Genomic DNA, 18865 nt, shown 5'->3' on the forward strand with positions numbered 1-18865 from the left:
TAAATGATTTTTATGGCCTTACAGTCTGTGATTCTGCTACAAATCAGAACTATTAAAACTATGAAAGCTTGAGTAAAGAACACTTGACTAAAACTTAGGACAATAAAAATAACACACGAATCTCAGATTTGTAATACATCATGTATCTTGTAATATGCCATAAAGCAGGGAAGCACAACTCTCAGTTGCTAGGTCAGCATGGAAACAAGGACAATGTGTCTGAGGACCAGAAGGTCCTGCTCTGTGACAACTTACAGACATGAAATATGAACAAAGCATATCCTAGAGTGTACTTGTCTCAATCCAGAGTACTAAGTGTCATTTCTGTCTGCTGCCTCCTTCTTCTACTATCAACATGAGTCATTTCTGATGTGTTTTCTTGACCCCAAGAGAAAAATGGGGATGGGGAGGGCACAGCTTGTGACTGACAGCCTTGGCCCTGTTCCTATGTGATGTGTGAAGGTGGAGGGGGTGTCACTTCCCTCCAATCAGCTTTCAGAGCTCTCTCTGTAATTTCAGCTCCCCGCCCCCTACTTTTCATAGCTAAGAGATACAGTGTAAATTCTGCACTTTGAATGGATGTAGGAGAAAGACATCTATAGATAAACAGGCACAACTTATGTAGGAGGATTTGATTCATCTCTATGTATCATCTGAGGCCAGTCACTTCACTGGGTATATGTTAAGGTTTACAACCACTTTAAACTGTACACTGCAACTTTCCAGTTAAATGACAAGTAACAAAGGGGAAGCCTGGTTTTGCTTTCTGGCCACATGTGAGCTTGATATACAGTTTGCCTATTCTTTCTTTTTATTATAAAAAATTTAAAGTTAGTTTTGTTTGTTTAGTTAAAGTTTACTTTAGCTATGCCTGTGCACACTTGATCCAGTTTTGTTTCTATACGGTACAAACATTTCAAAATGTCAACAGCAGATAGATAGACCCAAATACATTAGGGAAAATCACATATTTATTTTAGGCACACCACAGATCATCTGGTGTACATTCTATAGCAAACTTGTTAGTAAATGTCATGTATATTTGCTATAGTCTATGCATGTGTGTGTGTTTGCACACATTGTGGATATGTAATTGGGTCTATACAGTTTGCTTGTTTGTGCTGCACCAATGTGTGATCGTACATGTGTATCCATTAGTAAAGTCCCACTGGCTTCATTTTTGGAGTTTATGATCCAAAATCAATTTGCAGATTAGGAAAGTAAAAAAAATCATAAGAACTTATTAACATACTTATTCTGAGTTAGTGATTCAAACTCATTGACCCAAGAATGATCCAGGGAATATTCAATTGCCTCCCAGGGAATTTTTTTCCCCGCAGGAGCAAATTGGATCATGCTTTGCTGGGTTTTTTTGCCTTCCTCTGGATCAACTGTGGGTATAGGATTATAACTTTTTTTTTTTTAATGGTTGACCTGGATGAACTTTTGTCTTTTTTCAGCCAGACTAACTATTTAACTATGTAAGAAGGTCAGCATTGCAGCCAGGCAGCTATCATTTTTTAAAAGAAGTCAGCTTTTGCAGGCCCAGCATTTCTCTCAAGTCAGGTTTCCTATAAAAAGAATATTGTTCCCCTGTAAAATATTGACTTTGGCTGAAACTTTTTATGGTCTTTTGGTCTGTTAGATGATCCAGTGTACTTGCACAATGAAGCTGAACGGCGAGAGTATGTTCTCAGTGAAGATGGCATTATCTATCTGGGCACAGAGAGTCATGTTCAGCCTCACCCTTGGCACTTTGGTCAGGTAGGTGTATCAATGTAGCATGCTATCATGCTCAGTCCCCACCCTGGCAATTTGGTCAGATAGGTGTGTTAATAAACAACGCCAAATTATTTATACATTGGTTGGTGATCTTTATGTCTGCCTGGAAATATTCAGCAAATAAAAAAAAAGATGGTTTCAAGTTCAAGTCTTATCAGGGTAGGACATGATTTGGGGGCATTTGCCCCCTGGGACAGTATAAATAGGATTTTATGGGCTTGTGGCCCTGAGTAAAGATTCAGACATCAATCAGACTGGGATCAAAGTCAGTGACACCTGATGGGCATTATATAGCCACCCGCCCCACTTGCAGACATGCACTCACAGTATAGGGCAGAAGGACGTTGTCTAGCATTACATTCCTTTGCAGTTCTGAGATGTCATGTAACCAAATGCCAAGAGCCACAAAGAAGTGTGATGCTGGAAGATGTAAAAAGGTGTGTTACAATAATTCATGCCCTTTAGTAACACCCGCTGGTCAACACATCCATTAGTAATTATAACATCATGGTATCCTTTGAATAGTACATTTTTTAGACCTTGCTCTTCTTCATTTTTTTGGTTCTGTTATTTAAATTCCCCTATAAGAAGAATGTGGATGGAAAATGTAACAAAAACTGGATGCTGTTATTGGTGGTGTCCCATTTCCTCCTTTGCCCAAGTCTTAGGCCCACAGATGCCATCTTGTAAATTTTCCTGTAGATGATATATATATATTTGCTTTCTACTTTTGTATGTGCTGATGCTGAGCTGAATCTGGTGAATTTCAATTTATAGTTTGAGGAGGACATACCTGAAATAGGCATTAAGTTCCTGGACATAAACCCACGCTATAAGGAAACACCAGAAAAGCACTACATCAAGAGAAGTGATCCTGTCTACATCTGCCAGATGATAGGAGACATGGTGAGAAAGTGAAAAAGATTAATTCCTAATTTCCCTTGCTACTAAAATTGTATCATTGCTATATGTATATATTGTGTGCAGATTGGCCTAAGGGATGATGAGGACAGAGTTGCCTTTATGTGTGAAAACGGAAGACCGTCTTATGAATGGATAAGCAGCATCCCGGTGCTGCGCCAGTGGTTCCAAGAGGGGAGTCAGACAGTATACGGACATCACTGGGTGTTTGCAGCAGTTCTGTGTACAGGTATTACCAAAGCCATCTTTAAAGTGTACACTGTGTACGCACATGTTTAATTTACATTCTCCCTTCTATTTTTGTATATAGATGATGGCACTGTAATTATTTTAATAAAAGAAAACATCTAAGTACCTTTTTCCTAATCGTTATACATCAATCACATGATCCAGCTCTTTCCCAGTCTGTCTGCAGGGAAACATAAGCAGGAGGAGCTTCTAGTCCTCTGCTGCTGATCACATGTTCAAAATAAAAAAAATAAACAGCCTTTGGAATCCATAGTAAAAATAAATAATATCAATAAACAGTTTCAAATAGTCATACAGATACATATTGGAAGTGAAATCTTTATTATTTTTTGGCAACAACATGGTGTGGGCGGATTTCTGCTAGTCAGAGGCTGTGTCACACTCCTCCAGTCTGTGTCTTAGAATAAGAAGGAGGTGAAGCCCCCATCAAACTACATGTAATACCCTGCCCCCATTGTTTTTGGTTGGTTAGTGGGCATGGAGGAGGGGGCTATCATTTACCACTGGGTATACACCCACTTGTCTGATTCTATAGTCACATGGGCTTCTCAGATGTAATGGGGAGGAAATGTTCAGCACAGAAACTCACTGAAAACTGAGCATGTGCAGAGCTGCCAACACTGCTCTGTAAAATCCCTAGCTGCATTGGGGACATGAAACAGACAAGGGAGATAGAGAACAGCAGGATCAACCAGGTTTTTTGTACAATATAAAAAACAGACCTCATAGTGACTGAGTGAGCATGAACAACATCAATCACTGAGATGAAAAGCACAGTAACTTGTCTTACACAACTTCGCCTTAATTTCTGTCTCCTTGACATGCCTTGACATCCACACTGCCTGACCACCACTCCACCCTTTACTCTCAGCTAAGTAACCACGTGTAACATAGGTTGGAGTTTATTGGCCATAGCAGCCTTTTATTAATGAATTTTAAATAATATAGTGACATATCAACATATTGACATTTTGTACAGTATTACTGGGTCACCAGATCCTTGTAGGCATCTACTTCAAGTACCTATGTAAATGAAATTAGGCCTCCAGCTGCAGAAACACCAACTTGGAGACAGACAAATAAGGAGGTACCACCAACCAGCATAATGGGAGCCATACCCAAGATAGTTCCCTACAAACGTACCTTTTTGCCCATCATAAAAACACATCTAAGGACCTCATACAGAGCCAGCTGCTATGACATATCTACACAAATCCCATATCAGTCCCAAAATACCAAAAACAGCTTTCAGAAACCTGAAGGGAGGGAAGGCAGGAAGTTGTCCTGATGCAAGCTCTCCTCTGACTAAAACCCCTCCTATGTCAAACCCCCTTTTCACCCAGTCATGTCAGCCCTGCGTTGAGGTTTTTCTTTCTTTTTACTCTCTCTGATCTTCCATAGAACATATTTCAGTGCCTTCCTTGTAAGGTCCATGTCCTACATTCCAAAGTCCCCTCTAGTGTCTGTTTCTCTTAGTGGATGCATGAGCTCTATTTTTTTACAACAACTCTAATAGAAACAGAAGTACATCTTACGTAGTACAAAATACATAAAACTGAAATCACTTTCTAAAAGTTTCTTACGGCCAACAAATACTATTTTTTCCTCTCTCCCTGGTCTGTCAGGTGCAAAAAGCCATGGCTCCTCTTTACTGAGCATTTCCCTTAGTATTTCCTGTTTGATACCTTCTTCAGCATCGACTTACTAACTAGCATGATGTTTCATCAGGTCTCACTAAAGTGAACCTGTTGATTTGTCCTGTATAGGGCAAACTATGGCTTCACTTTAAATATACATACATATTAATTTATATTATTTTATTTGCAGTAAATTGGGGAATGTATTACAGTCAATTAAAAAAGCTGATAAAAGTATTATTATTACATAATTCTCATATTTTACCTGATTGTGAACACTGAATATAAATCTTGCACTTTTCTGCAGTATTGCGCTGTCTGGGGATACCAACTCGGATTGTCACAAATTACAACTCAGCTCATAACACAGAAGAGAGTCTCAGGAAGGATTTGTATTACAATGACAATGGGGCACGGATTCACAGGTCCAGGAATGACAGCATATGGTAAACACTCAAAAGTATTTAATCCTTGGAAATGTATGACAACATGAAATTGAGTCATCAATCTGTCTCCAACAGTAATCATTTATATAGCACAATCCCATTCTGCAGTGTTTTATGGAGAAAATAAATCTGTTAACACCAGTCCCTAAATTAGAGGAGATAACAATCTTATGTGCAAACCACAATCACACATGTTAGGGAACTGACAAGTTATACATACAGTAAGTAGAAAGGTTAACCCCTTCACACCTAAGGGTAAAACAAATGTTAATGCCTAAGCACAAGAAAAAATATATACTCTAACAGAAAAAACTAACAGGGTTTTGAAGGCAGCATACCAGAAAATTAAATACTCAAAGAATATAACAACTACAGCTTTATTATTAAAATTCAAACCACACTTGTGGTAATGAAATTTTAGAAAATAACACATTCATTTTAAAAAAACATAGTTTGCTTGTAACAAACAAAATCAATATATATTGCAAAATATAGCCTTTAATGGCATGAATGTCATAGTTGGCATCATCATTCCAGGTTGATACTTTGTTTCTCCGACGTGTTTCACAGGACGCAGCCCACTTCTTCAGGGAGACAAAGTATATAGTTCTAAAATTATACAAAAATAGACCAAAGAAATAAAGATAAACATATAGCATGATGAAAAAAGTAATGATGAATCTAATAAACGCTCTATTAGCATTTACCCATTGGTAACATCAATGACTCTGTAGAAGGCCAGTGGAAAGCATGAGAAAGCATGAGCATTGAATCCAAGCGGATTCCAAAAGTGGAAGAGGTCCCTCAATCAACAATGTAGATGTCCACCAATTGGACAGAATTACAAATCCACAGTGGAAAGCTGAAAAATTATCAACACATCAGGATGTTTGAAGTGTCCTAGGGCATTACAAGCTCTACCCCTGCTCCCCAAACAAGTTATATATTGAAACCCTACAAATGGGACAACAAAGAAAAAAGACAAAGTATATACTATATCCCTAAACAGACTATCCACTTAATACTGTATCGTATACTTAAATTGTTTTAAAGCATTTTACATTTAATCCTCACTATCCCCTCAAAAACAAGGGAAAAGGGGAAAAAGCATAGTATATGGGTCCATTTGCAAATATCACCCAAATACATACCGCATCAGACAAGATATTTATATGGTCCAAAAGAGCCCCAAGCAGACAAGAGTCATTTTGGCATTAATAATGAGAAGCCAATCCTTTGTCCAGTGATAACAGTTCTCACAGTCCTCTCAAGAAATATAGTTATTGAAATAATGCCTCAGTTCACATGTCTTAAATAGCGGACTAAGCCGCCAAATTGCCGGCATTTCCACCATACAACGCATGCGCAGCCAAGTCATAGAGGTACGTACATGATATCATGACACCCGACCAGGGGCGGACTGACCATTTGGAAACTCGGGCACTGCCCGAGGGCCCGGGGTCAGTAGGGGGCCCCATAAGATGCCCCTGGTACCTTTTTCATAGGCTTTTTTGAGTTTGGGCAAGGACACAGGGGCCCCATGATCCCCTATTGCCCGGGGGCCCCATGAGTTGTCAGTCCGCCCCTGCACCCGACTTCAGTGCGTTATGTGCCATGATGCCAGACGTCGTGTGATCACGGCCATCTTTAAGAATACCATACAGAAGGACCAAATACTGGACACGAATCTGCACCATCAATACCAAACAAAGGGATTAGCAAACAAAAAAAATAAGAACTATCCAGATTCAATATCTATACATATATCCAGATTACAGTGTTATAAAAAAAACAAGCGTTCACGATTCCAGACGTCCTCCTCAGTCAGTTTTCGATCACCAGCTAACTTTTACAGTTCACTATTTCGATAACCACAAACATGTAAATTACACATACAGTAAATATACATAACCAAAATTATAATCCATCAAAAAATATAATAATAAAGTACAACGTTTTGAAGTACATACAAAATTATACAAAAGTACCAAATATAGCTAATTTCAATATAAATCTATATGATGGCTGGAAAAAAAGAGAGAAAAGAAAATTGAATAATAAATCAGGGCAAAAATAGTTTAAAACTCAGTGAGTCATTCAAACTCGGAGGCTGTGTTGCCGCCAGCTTGTGTATCCATCTTGCTTCTTTTTGAAAGATATGACGGTCCCAATCACCACCCCTAGGGTCTAAGTGAACTCTTTCAAGAGCAAAGAACCTAACACATTGTGGATTCTTAGAGTGGTACCAGGTACTATGTCTACCTATAGGGGATGAGATATCTCTCATTTGGATGGCTGAAACATGGTCAGAAATTATTTTCCAAAATTTGCATTTTACCAATAAAGAAGCTGCCACAACTGCATACCATCATATAAACAACACCTGCCATTTGGCAGTTAGCATAGTGTCGTGCTTCATGCATCTCCCCATTCGGCAGAACATATTTTCTGCCTTGGGAGATATATTAACAGTATGCACAGCCACCACAAATGAAGGTACCCCTATGGTGATATGGATCTGCCACTCCTGATCTGGTAAAATGACTGTGTACTAAGGTATCTCTAATTGACCTATTCCTGTGATAAGTAATCTCAGTTTTGTCCTTCATGCACATAGCTACAACAGGATCAGCTTTTAATAGATACTAGTATTTATTGATGATATGACGGATTTGTTGCTGTTGTTTGTTATACCACATAATTCATTTAGTGGTTGTTATTGTATTTGGAACGTCTGAAAAATCAGGTCCGTACGTGACTGTAAATTTATTCGATAGTATGCTTTTTTCAACATTTTGTTTGAGTATCCACAAGCTAACAATCTAATTCTTAATGCATCTGCCTCTCGTTTAAGGCGTAAGTATTGGCTATATGGTATAGATCTAATTAAATTATATGGATGGCCACTATTGGCTCTTAAGATGGTGTTGCCAGCTGTGGCTTTACAGTATAGAGTAGACCCTAAAGTATAATCTTCCCGTATAAAGATCTCCACATCTAAAAAAGAGATGCATTTAGGATTACACATCATTGTGAAAGACAGGTTGAAGTAAATAGGTCCCAGATGCGTAATGAAGGCATCCAAAAGTTCTTTGGTGCCATCCCAGAGGATGAGTATGTCATCAATGTACCTGTGCCATGACAAACCATGGCACAGGTACATTGAGAGAGACTCATCCCCAAATATCTGGCATTCCCACCGCCCAGGTACAGATAGGCGTAGGATGGGGCACAACAAGTCCACATGGCTACGCCCTGCACCTGGAGGAAGTGGGAACCGTCAAAAGTAAAGTAGTTATTGTTGAGAATGTATCAAAGAATTTCAAAGACAAAAGTATTGAATTCCATCTGGTCCCTGCCACTAGTAAGATATTGGCAGGGACCTGCATATCTTTGATTATTTATAATAAATTAATCGTATCCTTAGTGTATGATGGCAAACTAGTAACATGTGTCTTAAATGTATGTCTACCAAGATACTTGCATTTTCTGTAAGCCCACCACATCCAGAAATGATGGGCCTACCTGGGGGTTTATTTTAATTTTTATGCACTTTTGGAAGGGCATAAAAGGTAGGGAGACGTGTCCATTCAGTATTCATGAATTCCCAAGTACTCTTAGGAATGACATTTTTCTGCAGGGCATCATTGATAATATTATAGTAAGTTATTTTTGCCTTATCCACTTGATGTTGGGAAACCTTTTTATACCATTTCATATTTTGCAGAATCTGCTGGCACATGGCACTATATTGATCACAGGACATTACTACAACATTACCTCTCCTATCAAAAGGTTTTATCACGAATTCCTTTCTTATCCTTAATTTATCCAAAGCTAATTAATGGGATTTGGGAATTTGTGCCTAAGCACAATTCTGAAACATGTGTTAGTCAAACCATAAATATCATCAAAACTACTTTGTGCATCCAGGTGAATTATACCTGTTTTTTTTTTTTTTTTCAGGAAAAACTGGGCTTTCATTTGGTGGTAAATGATAATGGATATCTCCAGATTTTTGTTTATTATCAAAGGAAAACTGGTCCAAAATAGTAAAAAGAAAAATCATTTTTTAAATATAGCTGTATATTTCTTGTTACTACCATAACCTACCACCAAAGAACAAGCCAAAAAATCCTCCTGCTACTGAAGATTGCAGCAATGCCACATATGTGTATGTTAGTTGCTGTTTGTACCCGTAGTGCAGCTCAGAAACACTAGTGCCCTTTTTAATTAAAAATAATAATAAAATAAATAAAAATAACAATAAAAAAAATAATAATAATCTTGCCTAAAATAATTTCTGACTCTGACCTTGACCCAAACACTAACTCTGGCACTGACCTAAAACTTTGTTTTTATTTTATCTTTTAATATTATTATTATTATTGGATTTTTTTAACACACTGTTATTTTTTTTCCTCTCTGCAAGGAGAGAGATGCAATATATCTCCTCCATCCAGAGAGAGAAAAAACAGGGGCGGGCTTCACAGTGACTGATCACTGTGCTAGCAAATCAGAAGCTAGTCAGTCAGGTGAATCAGGAGTTTCTGGTCCTGATAATTAGGCGGTTCACTGGCTTAGCAAGGGTGCAAGATTGCCTTGTATATTTCTCAGTGAAAACAAGGTGTTCTTTGCTTGAACTACCTGCTTTTCCACCTTGTCCAATCAGAGAATGCTTTGTATTCACTGAGAAAAATGCAAGTCATTCTCTTAATGGTGCCCGTGCCCAGCGAGTGACCCCAGCCGCTCAACACAGGACCTGGAAGACAACTAGGATCACTGTAGTAGCGGAGACTGTGTCCACAGGGATTGGACAGGTATGGAATATGCATACTTTCACTGGTCCAAGCTGGACTAAAAAAAAGAACAAAAACTTGGAATTCAGATTTAAATATTTATATATAAATGAGTGATGTCCCATATAACTGTTCAAACTTGATTCTGATAAACTATTTCCTATATCTTACTGAATATTGTTTTATTGCAGGCACTTCCATGTATGGAATGAGTGCTGGATGGAAAGAAATGATCTCTATAAGGGGTTTGGTGGCTGGCAGGTCCTAGATGCCACTGCACAGTTGAAATACAATGGTAACCTGACAATTCTTCAGGCCTCTTAAGTGATAGTGAAACATAAACTAAATGATGAAAGATAAGATACTGTAAATATATATATATATATATATATATATATATATATATATATATTTCCCTGAAATGAGTGTCAAGTTCCTATCAGGGGCGGACTGACAACTCATGGGGCCCCCAGGCAATAGGGGATCATGGGGCCCCTGTGTCCTCGCCCACACTTAAATCACACCCAAAAAAGCCTATGAAAGGTACCAGGGGCATCTCATGGGGCCCCCTACTGACCCCAGGCCCTTGGGCAGTGCCCAGGTTCCCAAATGGTCAGTCCGCCCCTGGTTCCTATTCATTTTCCAGGCTGCTTCCCCAATGGTTTCCTCAACTGTCATAAATAATGATAATTATTTGTAGGGATTTTTCCTTTAATATTTCAAAGCTTTCTACACTGTATATGTCATAGAAGGTTTAGAACCTCTAACAACGTTTTATTGCAGCTTTTTTAAGTTCTTATGTTTTTGGCATGGGTAAGGTTGGAACTGTTTTCATGTTTATTGCTGTTTATATCATTGTATTTGAGATTTCCCTTTACATCGTTTCAAAGAGACACAAAATGTGGTACCTAATTGTCTCAAAGTGTGGAAAAATATTACCTGACTGACTGTTGCCAGAGAAAATCATAATATTTTGACTGGATTTACACTTTAAGCCTGCATAGTTGTTGGTGCCACATACAGTATGAGAGGTCAGGGTGGCCAAGAGAAGATTATATTAATTTTAGAAATTATAGGAGAGGTTGTTTATTGAAAATAAGGTCCTAAAGTGTTACAAAACCCACAACAGTAAAATTAGTCTGTATATGCAGTAAAGCATGCTTGCTATACTCACTGTGGAACCTAAGGGGTTAATACTCTGCATTGTGTAAAAAGGATGTTTGATCCTGTCTTCTCTGATCCTTCCCTTCTACTGTCCCCAATCCATCTGCCAATAGAACAGATCCTTGTGGGCAAGCTGCACATGCTCAGTTTGGTGTGTGGTGCTAGAGGGAGTGGATGTGATTAGCACAGGGCCAATCGGCACTGACCAGACAGAGGGTCAGGGGTTATGCAGACTTATAGGACAAGCAGAGGAGAATGAAAACTCCTCCTACAAGCTTTAACTAGTGCTCAGCTGGGCACTGATAGAAGTCACAAGACTGCTATATACTGCTGATGAGAAAAGGTATTTAGCAGTTTATTGTTACAAAAATAATTGCATTTCCATGTTGTGTGTACTGTGGGAGACCAGATATAGTGAATCCAGGGTCCTGGATTTAGTAACACTTTAAGTAAAGCTTGTTTTAAAAGTCCCATTGTCTAATGAAACTCTTGATTCTAGGAGCCCTTTATTGTAATGGACCAGCTCCGGTGAGAGCCATCAAGGAAGGCATTGTGGACTTAAATTATGATACAAACCTCATCTATTCCAAGGTGGTCACAGAGACTGTGAATTGGGTACGAAATACAGATGGATTTTTCAAGAAGGTTTTCAGCAGCACAAGACAAGTGGGGGATGGAATGAGCACAAAGAGTGTGGGATGCAACCTTGAAGATGATATCACCCATGAATACAAGCACCCAAAGGGTAATGAAATACCCTTGAACATTGAATAGTAGGCTGAGATATCCTAGAAATATCATAGAAATGCATTTAAAGTGATTGTAAAGGGAACTTGTTACATGTACCTGCTCTGTGCAATGGCATTGCAAAGAGTGTGCCTTTACCTCTTCTTCTGGAGTCCCCCACTGGCATTGCCCACTTTTTTGAATGTCCCCACAGCAAGCTGTGTGCTGAGGGGGCACCCAGGCGGACTTGCTTCCGACTTCCAAGCCAGGCAGTTTGACCACGCCACCCTCTCCCTCTTCACTGGATTTGACTGCCAGAACCTATGGCCCCCGCTGTTCTCAGAGTCTCTCTGAGACTAAGAAGAGGGGGCACTGCTGCAGACAGGACAGCTCTGGATCAGTAGAGGAGTCAAGTGAGTTTTTAGGAATGGGGGGGGGGGTGAACAGTTAATGGGGTGTGTTTTACCTTAATGCGTTAAAGTGGTTGTAAATCTAGAAGGCTTTTACTTTAATGCGTTCGATGCATTAGAGTGGTTGTAAAGCTTCCCTTTTTTTTAAATTAATATAACAAACATGCTATACTTACCTGCTCTGTGCAGTGGTTTTGCACAGAACAGTTCCGATCCTCCTCTTCTCAGGTCCCCTGCCGGTGCTCCTGGCTCCTCCCCCCTGCTGAGTGCCCACCATAGGAAGCTACCTCCTATGGTGGTCAGTCATGCGGGCTTGCTCCTGAGCTGAGCTGCTCCTGTCTAATCAGGCACAAAGTCCATCTCGGTCCCACCCCCTGCTCTCTGCATCTGGTTTTGACTAACAGCAGCAGGAGCCAATGCATGCACTACTTTTAAAAAACACTCTGTGATACCATGTGATTTGGTGCCCGCAAATCCACTGTCCTTCGGTGCATGTCCTACCCTTTTTCAGTGCAGACCACTTCAAATTGGTGGCGTCAAATGAGCACACTAGACATAAGTTTTGGCTAGTCTATGCGATGGGCAAAGCTGTTCAACGAGTTTTGGCGTGAACTGGCCCTAAAAAGTAATATCTCCACAATGCTTATAGCAACAGAGATGAATGAGGACTTGTTTTAAAGTGCTTTTACTGCTTGTTCAGAACATGTATATACAGTATGTTAGTATGCATGATCTGGGCACATGTTCACTTTCAGCTTGTAGCAGGATTCAATAACTTAGACAACATACAGTCCATTACAAGCAAAACAATTCTTGTCAACAGTATGTAACTGAGAGAAACCAATCTATACATTGTCACCTTCAATGCTACTGCCTACAATAAAAAGGTAACATCAAGTATGTCTCTCCAAATACTATAAATGTGTATTGGTCATTTTATGGACTGCTGTCCTGTAACCCAAATATTGTAAAATGTCATACCTAATCATAATTATTTTGCTTATTTTTTCCCAAACAGGCTGTCAGGAAGAATATGAAACTTTTCAGAGAGCCAAACAGCTGATGCTGCAAACCGAGCACAGTAGTGAGGACCCTATGACCCTATCCCCCTTCGTAGTATCCATTATACCCCAGAATGGCCAACTGTATGGGCATGAAGTTAATGTCAGTGTGACAGTGACCAATGTGAGTGAAGAGGAGAAGGACCTAGAGCTGGTTATTGGTGCCCAGCCTGTACATGACTATGGCATAACTGGAACTCAGTTCTGGAGTGAGAAGTTTTATTTCCATCTTAATTCAGGAGAAGGTAATTCGTTTTTGTGAATAAAACCATAGAGTATGTGGAACAGAACAGATAATCAAAGAGGACCTGGATGGGGGTTCCTTCCTGCAAAATCAGCCCTCAGACTTTGAGATTACACACTGCTAAGGACCCCCCTCATGTGGCAGGGTTGGCACCCATGCAGCCAATCACGATACCTGTCACCTGCGTAGAAAAGAGTCACATAGTAACCCAAACCCATTAGTACCAGGCATGTCACTTTGCTTCCCCAGTCCAGCAGATTGGCAGCATACTTAAAGCAGAGTTTCACCCAAAAGGGGAAGTTCCGCTTTAAAGATTGGTCCCCCGCTCCCACTGCAATTGCCTAGGCGATCGGAAGCGGAATTTGTTCTCCTACCCAGGGGCGGACTGACCATTCAGAAACTTGGGCACTGTCCGAGGGCCCGGGATCAGTAAGGGGCCCCATGAGATGCCCCTGATACCTTTCATAGGCTTTTTTGGGTGTGGTTTGAGTTTGGGAGAGGACACAGGGGCCCCATGATCCCCTATTGCCCGGGGGCCGCATGAGTTGTCAGTCCGCCCCTGCTCCTACCCTCCCTCCCCGAAGTCTTGTGGGACACGTAACAGGTCCCAAAAGACGATGGGGCCATTCAGGAAGCGCAGCGCTACTTACGCATGCGCAGTGGGCACCTGGCTGTGAAGCCGCAAGTTGTCACAGCCGGGTGCCCACACTAAAGATGCCGACGCCTGAAATACAGGATGGCCGGTGAAACGGGCTGCGGCACGGGCAATGCGGGATCGTGGGACAGGTGAGTGGCTGTTTTTTAAAAGTCAGAAGCTACAGTTTTTGTAGCTGCTGACTTTTATTTTTTTACTGAGTGAGTGGAACTCCGCTTTAAGCTGGCCATACACTGGGAATATTTTTTTTTCAATCAGCAGCTACAGCCAATCAGCTGCAGCCCCTGCTCAGTGTACTCAGAATACAATGTCCAGATGGAGATTCCTCCATCCACCTCATTGTGTGGATGTCTTTCAGCCAAATGGGGTGAATAGGGAATCCACCACTCCCCCCACCCGGGCACCCACTGATGTCAGAATACACTGATCAGGGGCAGCAGCTGCTGATCAAGACAAATTTTCCAACATGTTCCTTTGCCAGACTTCTGTCGAGTTTGGTGGCCACAGACTGACTGAAATTTCGTCAGTCCCTGCTCAACCAGCTGAATTTTGATCTATGTATGGCCAGCTTAAGGATAGTTAAGTAAGCTGTTTGAGCACCTCCAAAGTATTTTGAACGCCAAGCACCATCATACCTTATACACAAATACTGTATTACACTATTACTAAAGACCCTAACTGACCTTTCTGATCCATTGCAGAGAGAAGTGTCTCTGGCAAGGTTAATCCTTTGCTGTATGAGAAGGTTCTGCTGGACAATAACCTGCTAAGAGTGACTGCTCTATTAAAGGAACCAAAGGGCCAAACCAACAGCTTTGCCTTGGCAGAACAAGATGTGGCTGTGTGCAAACCAACCCTAATGATACAGGTAGTAGAGAACTATGTTGCAAGTATTATGCAATGCAATGCAACTGTCCAATCTCCATTAGATTTTTTGTTTCAATTATTTTTTTTTATTAAAGATTGATAATATGAATAGCAATGAATATGATCTCATCTTCAAATGCGAATATCATGTATATACCATTACAAAATTACAGTTATCCAGAATTTACAAACGTAAAAAAAAAAAAAAAATCAGTAGATGTCAAAACTAGTGTCAAAGGAATAATAAAAAACAATCAATAAATGCGCTGCTCAAAGAAAAAAACATCAAAATTATCATAATAAAACACAATGCAAAAAAGATCATACAGAATTCGAAAAATATATATATGAAAGTCCAAAAAGTCCCAAATAAAAGTACAGTGCTCCAATATAGAAAGAAAACAGTGATGAAAAAATATTCATAAATTTTCCAGTGTGTTCAGTGATAATTGATTTTGTCCAGAAAAAAACATTATTTACCACCCTGTATAGTGTTTTGTCGGCAAAAATAAAGTCCAATACTCCCAAAGGATAGTTTATTTGCTCTTTTTATTCTTTAAGTTTCTCCATTAGTTTTTCTATCAACTTTGATGCACAAGGATCTAGCTGACTGGATATTAATTAAGTGGTGATAAAGATAGAGGTGTTGGTAGATTATACAGGATTTGTACAGACATATTGTAATTTTAAAATATTTAAAAAGCATTTTAGTGCTGTGACTTCATCCAAAAAATCCACTTGCTGCAATTTCCAGCAAAATATGCTTTCTACTAGAATGGCCAGGACTGCATACAAGATGCAGAGGTGGTCACAGGGGTGACACATGCTTGTTTAATAAGACATACATAAGTGCATACATCAGTAGTGATGTGTAAAGAGTAAGAAACTATGGCAGTCATTCAGGGTTCTCATATCAACACTTTGCAGCAGTGATAGGCAAATCTGAAATCTGTAGGTGCTCTGTACTTGCAAAGCTTAAGTTTATGTAAACCGTTAGACAGTACCTGAACAAGATTATCCAACGCCCAGGGCCTGGATGACAAACTATGCCCCCTGTCCCACCCCCCTCCTCCATTCATGATGTGCAAGCTTAGAGGATCCCACGCCCAGCAGTCACTCACTTGTCAAAATCACTGCCGTTGTCACTACTCAGCCTTGTAACAGAAGAAAGGCACCTCCATCCCTATAATAAATCATTGCACCCAGGGCAGCCGCCCCCTCCCACCCATCCCTTGTCCTGGCCCTGCCATTAGATGTGTAGCTGTGACTTCAATTTCTGGGCTACTTTAATTGCAAAAAGGAATTACATTTTTGCCCTTTCAGTCCTGAAATTTACAGAACAATGTAGGAGAGCAGAGACTGGTGACCTGACTTTTCTTTCCTGCAGACAAGCAATACAGTCTGGTCACTTTCTTGCCACAGCCGGTAAATGGACGATGTGAGAGCAGTGCTTCCCACATGGAAGAAAAATATATTTTAAAATATATTTTTAAAAAATTCTACCCAAATATATTGACATATATTTGAAATACTACAATTGTGGCTGTATATTATATCTTGTACCTGTATATCTTACAGGTTAAAAAAAATCTGAAGAATATTTTTTAAAATATATATTTTTAAATATATTCTTCAGGTTTTTTTTAACCTATAAAAAATTAATTTTAAGATATATTTTTACATATATTTGTAAATGCATTCAACAAATGTAGATTTGTATTTTCAAAGACATACAGTATATTTGAAATGTATTTTTAAAAATATTTTTCATATATTTTGTAGTAAAAATGCATTTCAACCTACAGTATATATATTTATTGAAATATATTTTGAAATATATTGAATATGGCCAAAATTGTAGTATTTCAAATATATGGCAATATATTTGGGAAGAATATTTTTAAAATATATTTCAAATATATTTTTCTTCCATATGGGTTATGAGCTTTTTCTGTGCTCACTCTGCTCTCTCATCCTGTTGGAATGTTTCTTGCCATCTCATGTGCAATACAACTTAGTTACTTAGTCCAATTGAAAAAAAAAAAAAAGACATGCGTCCATCTAGTTCAACCATTAAAAGAGAAAAAAATTCCAATCCACTTTGCTCCTGCAGGGGAAAAACATCCTTCCTGATCCCCCAAGAGGCAATTGGATATTCACTGGATCAACTTTGCCTATAAATATTAGTATCCAGTTATATTGTGTACAGAAAGAATCCAGGCCTTTTGTAAAACAATCTACTAAGCTGACCAGAACTAGCTCTTGAGGGAGTCTGAACCACATTTTCAAAGCTCTTACTGTGAAGAAGCCTTTCCGTATTTGAAGATTAAATTTCTTTTCCTCCAGATGTAGAGTTCCCCCTTGTCCTCTGTGATGACCTTAAACTGAATACCTCTATAACGAGTCCACTAACAGACATCTAATACTCAAATAAAACAACTGCTGGCACTAAAAGGTGACTACGCCCAAACCTTTGTAAAGATATAGATTAAAAAGTGCAGTGCTCAAAAAAGTTATAATACGTGTCTTAATATACAAACTAAATAGTAAATACAAATGACTAAATAGTCCATAAATATGAAAATCTCTAGTGATAACAGTTCATATAATATCAATACAGTAAATGGGCACAATAGCAATCACCAGATCTCCGCAATTCACCTCTTCAAGGAAAAGTTTTCTTGATATAGCACCGACCATAAATGATGTCATGCACCAGCATCCAGCCCATTTGCTGTTCTCATGATGTACAGTGAGTACATTGGACTGGTGGTGGTGCACATTGTGGAGATTTGTATAGACACATTTTTCATAAGGTCACATTTATTTCACATCTCTTTTATAATATACTACACTATGTACATTATTTTGATTTATGGGGAGCGCTTGTTCCTATTCTAGTCTCGCCATCCATCTGCTACTTCCACTGAGGTTACAAAAATAGAATAGAAAAAAGCCACCTGTAATAGCACAAGTAATTTGTGTCATAATACTATCTCCGACTCACTTATCATAAAAGTGTGGATTCATAAACCGAAAAATGCATAGTAGACAATATGGTAGTGTGACAAGAGCAGCACCACCCAAAGAAAAGAGGTTACTTAAAGATCCACGCGGAGTAATATAGGTTCAATAGTTACAAAGAATACTTTATTTGATCAATAGATCATGGGGAGGTTAAGCATAAGCACAGTGAACATATCAAACAAATAAAATCATTTAAAAGCACTAGGCGTCCTCATATCTGGGTGATTTTTGCACATAGGGAACCATATAAGGCAATGGTATATTATGTAGCTCTATGATCCTAAATTTCCATATAGTTCAAACTTGTATTTAGATTCGCCATAAATTCTTCAGACGTATTCTTGATATAAGCCAGGATGAGTAGAATAGCTCCCTGGTAAATGGAAACTGGAACACAAAAATATATAATGATAGAAAAGCTTAACTAGCACATAAATCACACCATAGCTGCCCCATGCAGAGATAGATTAGTACTTATCTTTACCTTCTCAGTAACTTAGCTGTCATACCAGCAAGATAAATGTAGAGACTTCCTGGGTAACCACCCCAAGTGAAACAAAGTCCACAGTAACAGGTGATTCTAAAGATATATATAAAGTTAAATAGATCATAAACATCAAGCAAAACCCTGAATAGTAAGAAATGACAAAATAAAGGTATATATTACCATCAGTGAAGATCAAGAGGACTCACGTCAACTTGAAATAAGATCAGGTCCTTAATGCTTGTTCTATAGTGCATATATAGGTGGGAAGCCAGGTGGTCTCAATACATTAATTTCAAAGAGAGTATTATATATGTAGCAGGCACTTTATACCTGAGTCTATATACCCAATGAAGGGTTTCCAAAAATTGCTCAAACTGAGATTAGTAAAGC

The 18865-nt window shown here is 39.1% G+C and overlaps 1 protein-coding gene across 2 annotated transcripts in view; it reads left to right on the forward strand.

The window, feature by feature from the left end:
* The window catches only part of LOC149465861 (protein 4.2-like), a 64438-nt gene that overhangs the window by 9566 nt on the left and 36007 nt on the right, over positions 1 to 18865 (forward strand). For both annotated transcript variants that reach the window (XM_089673392.1, XM_089673393.1), the window contains 8 exons: positions 1646 to 1764; positions 2560 to 2688; positions 2770 to 2932; positions 4897 to 5035; positions 10026 to 10129; positions 11498 to 11743; positions 13153 to 13440; positions 14796 to 14962. In XM_089673392.1, the coding sequence (XP_089529518.1) occupies positions 1646 to 1764; positions 2560 to 2688; positions 2770 to 2932; positions 4897 to 5035; positions 10026 to 10129; positions 11498 to 11743; positions 13153 to 13440; positions 14796 to 14962 (1355 nt within the window). The remainder of the gene's footprint in view (positions 1 to 1645; positions 1765 to 2559; positions 2689 to 2769; positions 2933 to 4896; positions 5036 to 10025; positions 10130 to 11497; positions 11744 to 13152; positions 13441 to 14795; positions 14963 to 18865) is intronic.

The sequence above is a fragment of the Staurois parvus genome, unplaced genomic scaffold (assembly GCF_062004578.1).
Source record: "Staurois parvus isolate SC_StPar_1 unplaced genomic scaffold, SC_StPar_1.0 ptg000137l, whole genome shotgun sequence".
Classification (NCBI taxonomy): domain Eukaryota; kingdom Metazoa; phylum Chordata; class Amphibia; order Anura; family Ranidae; genus Staurois; species Staurois parvus.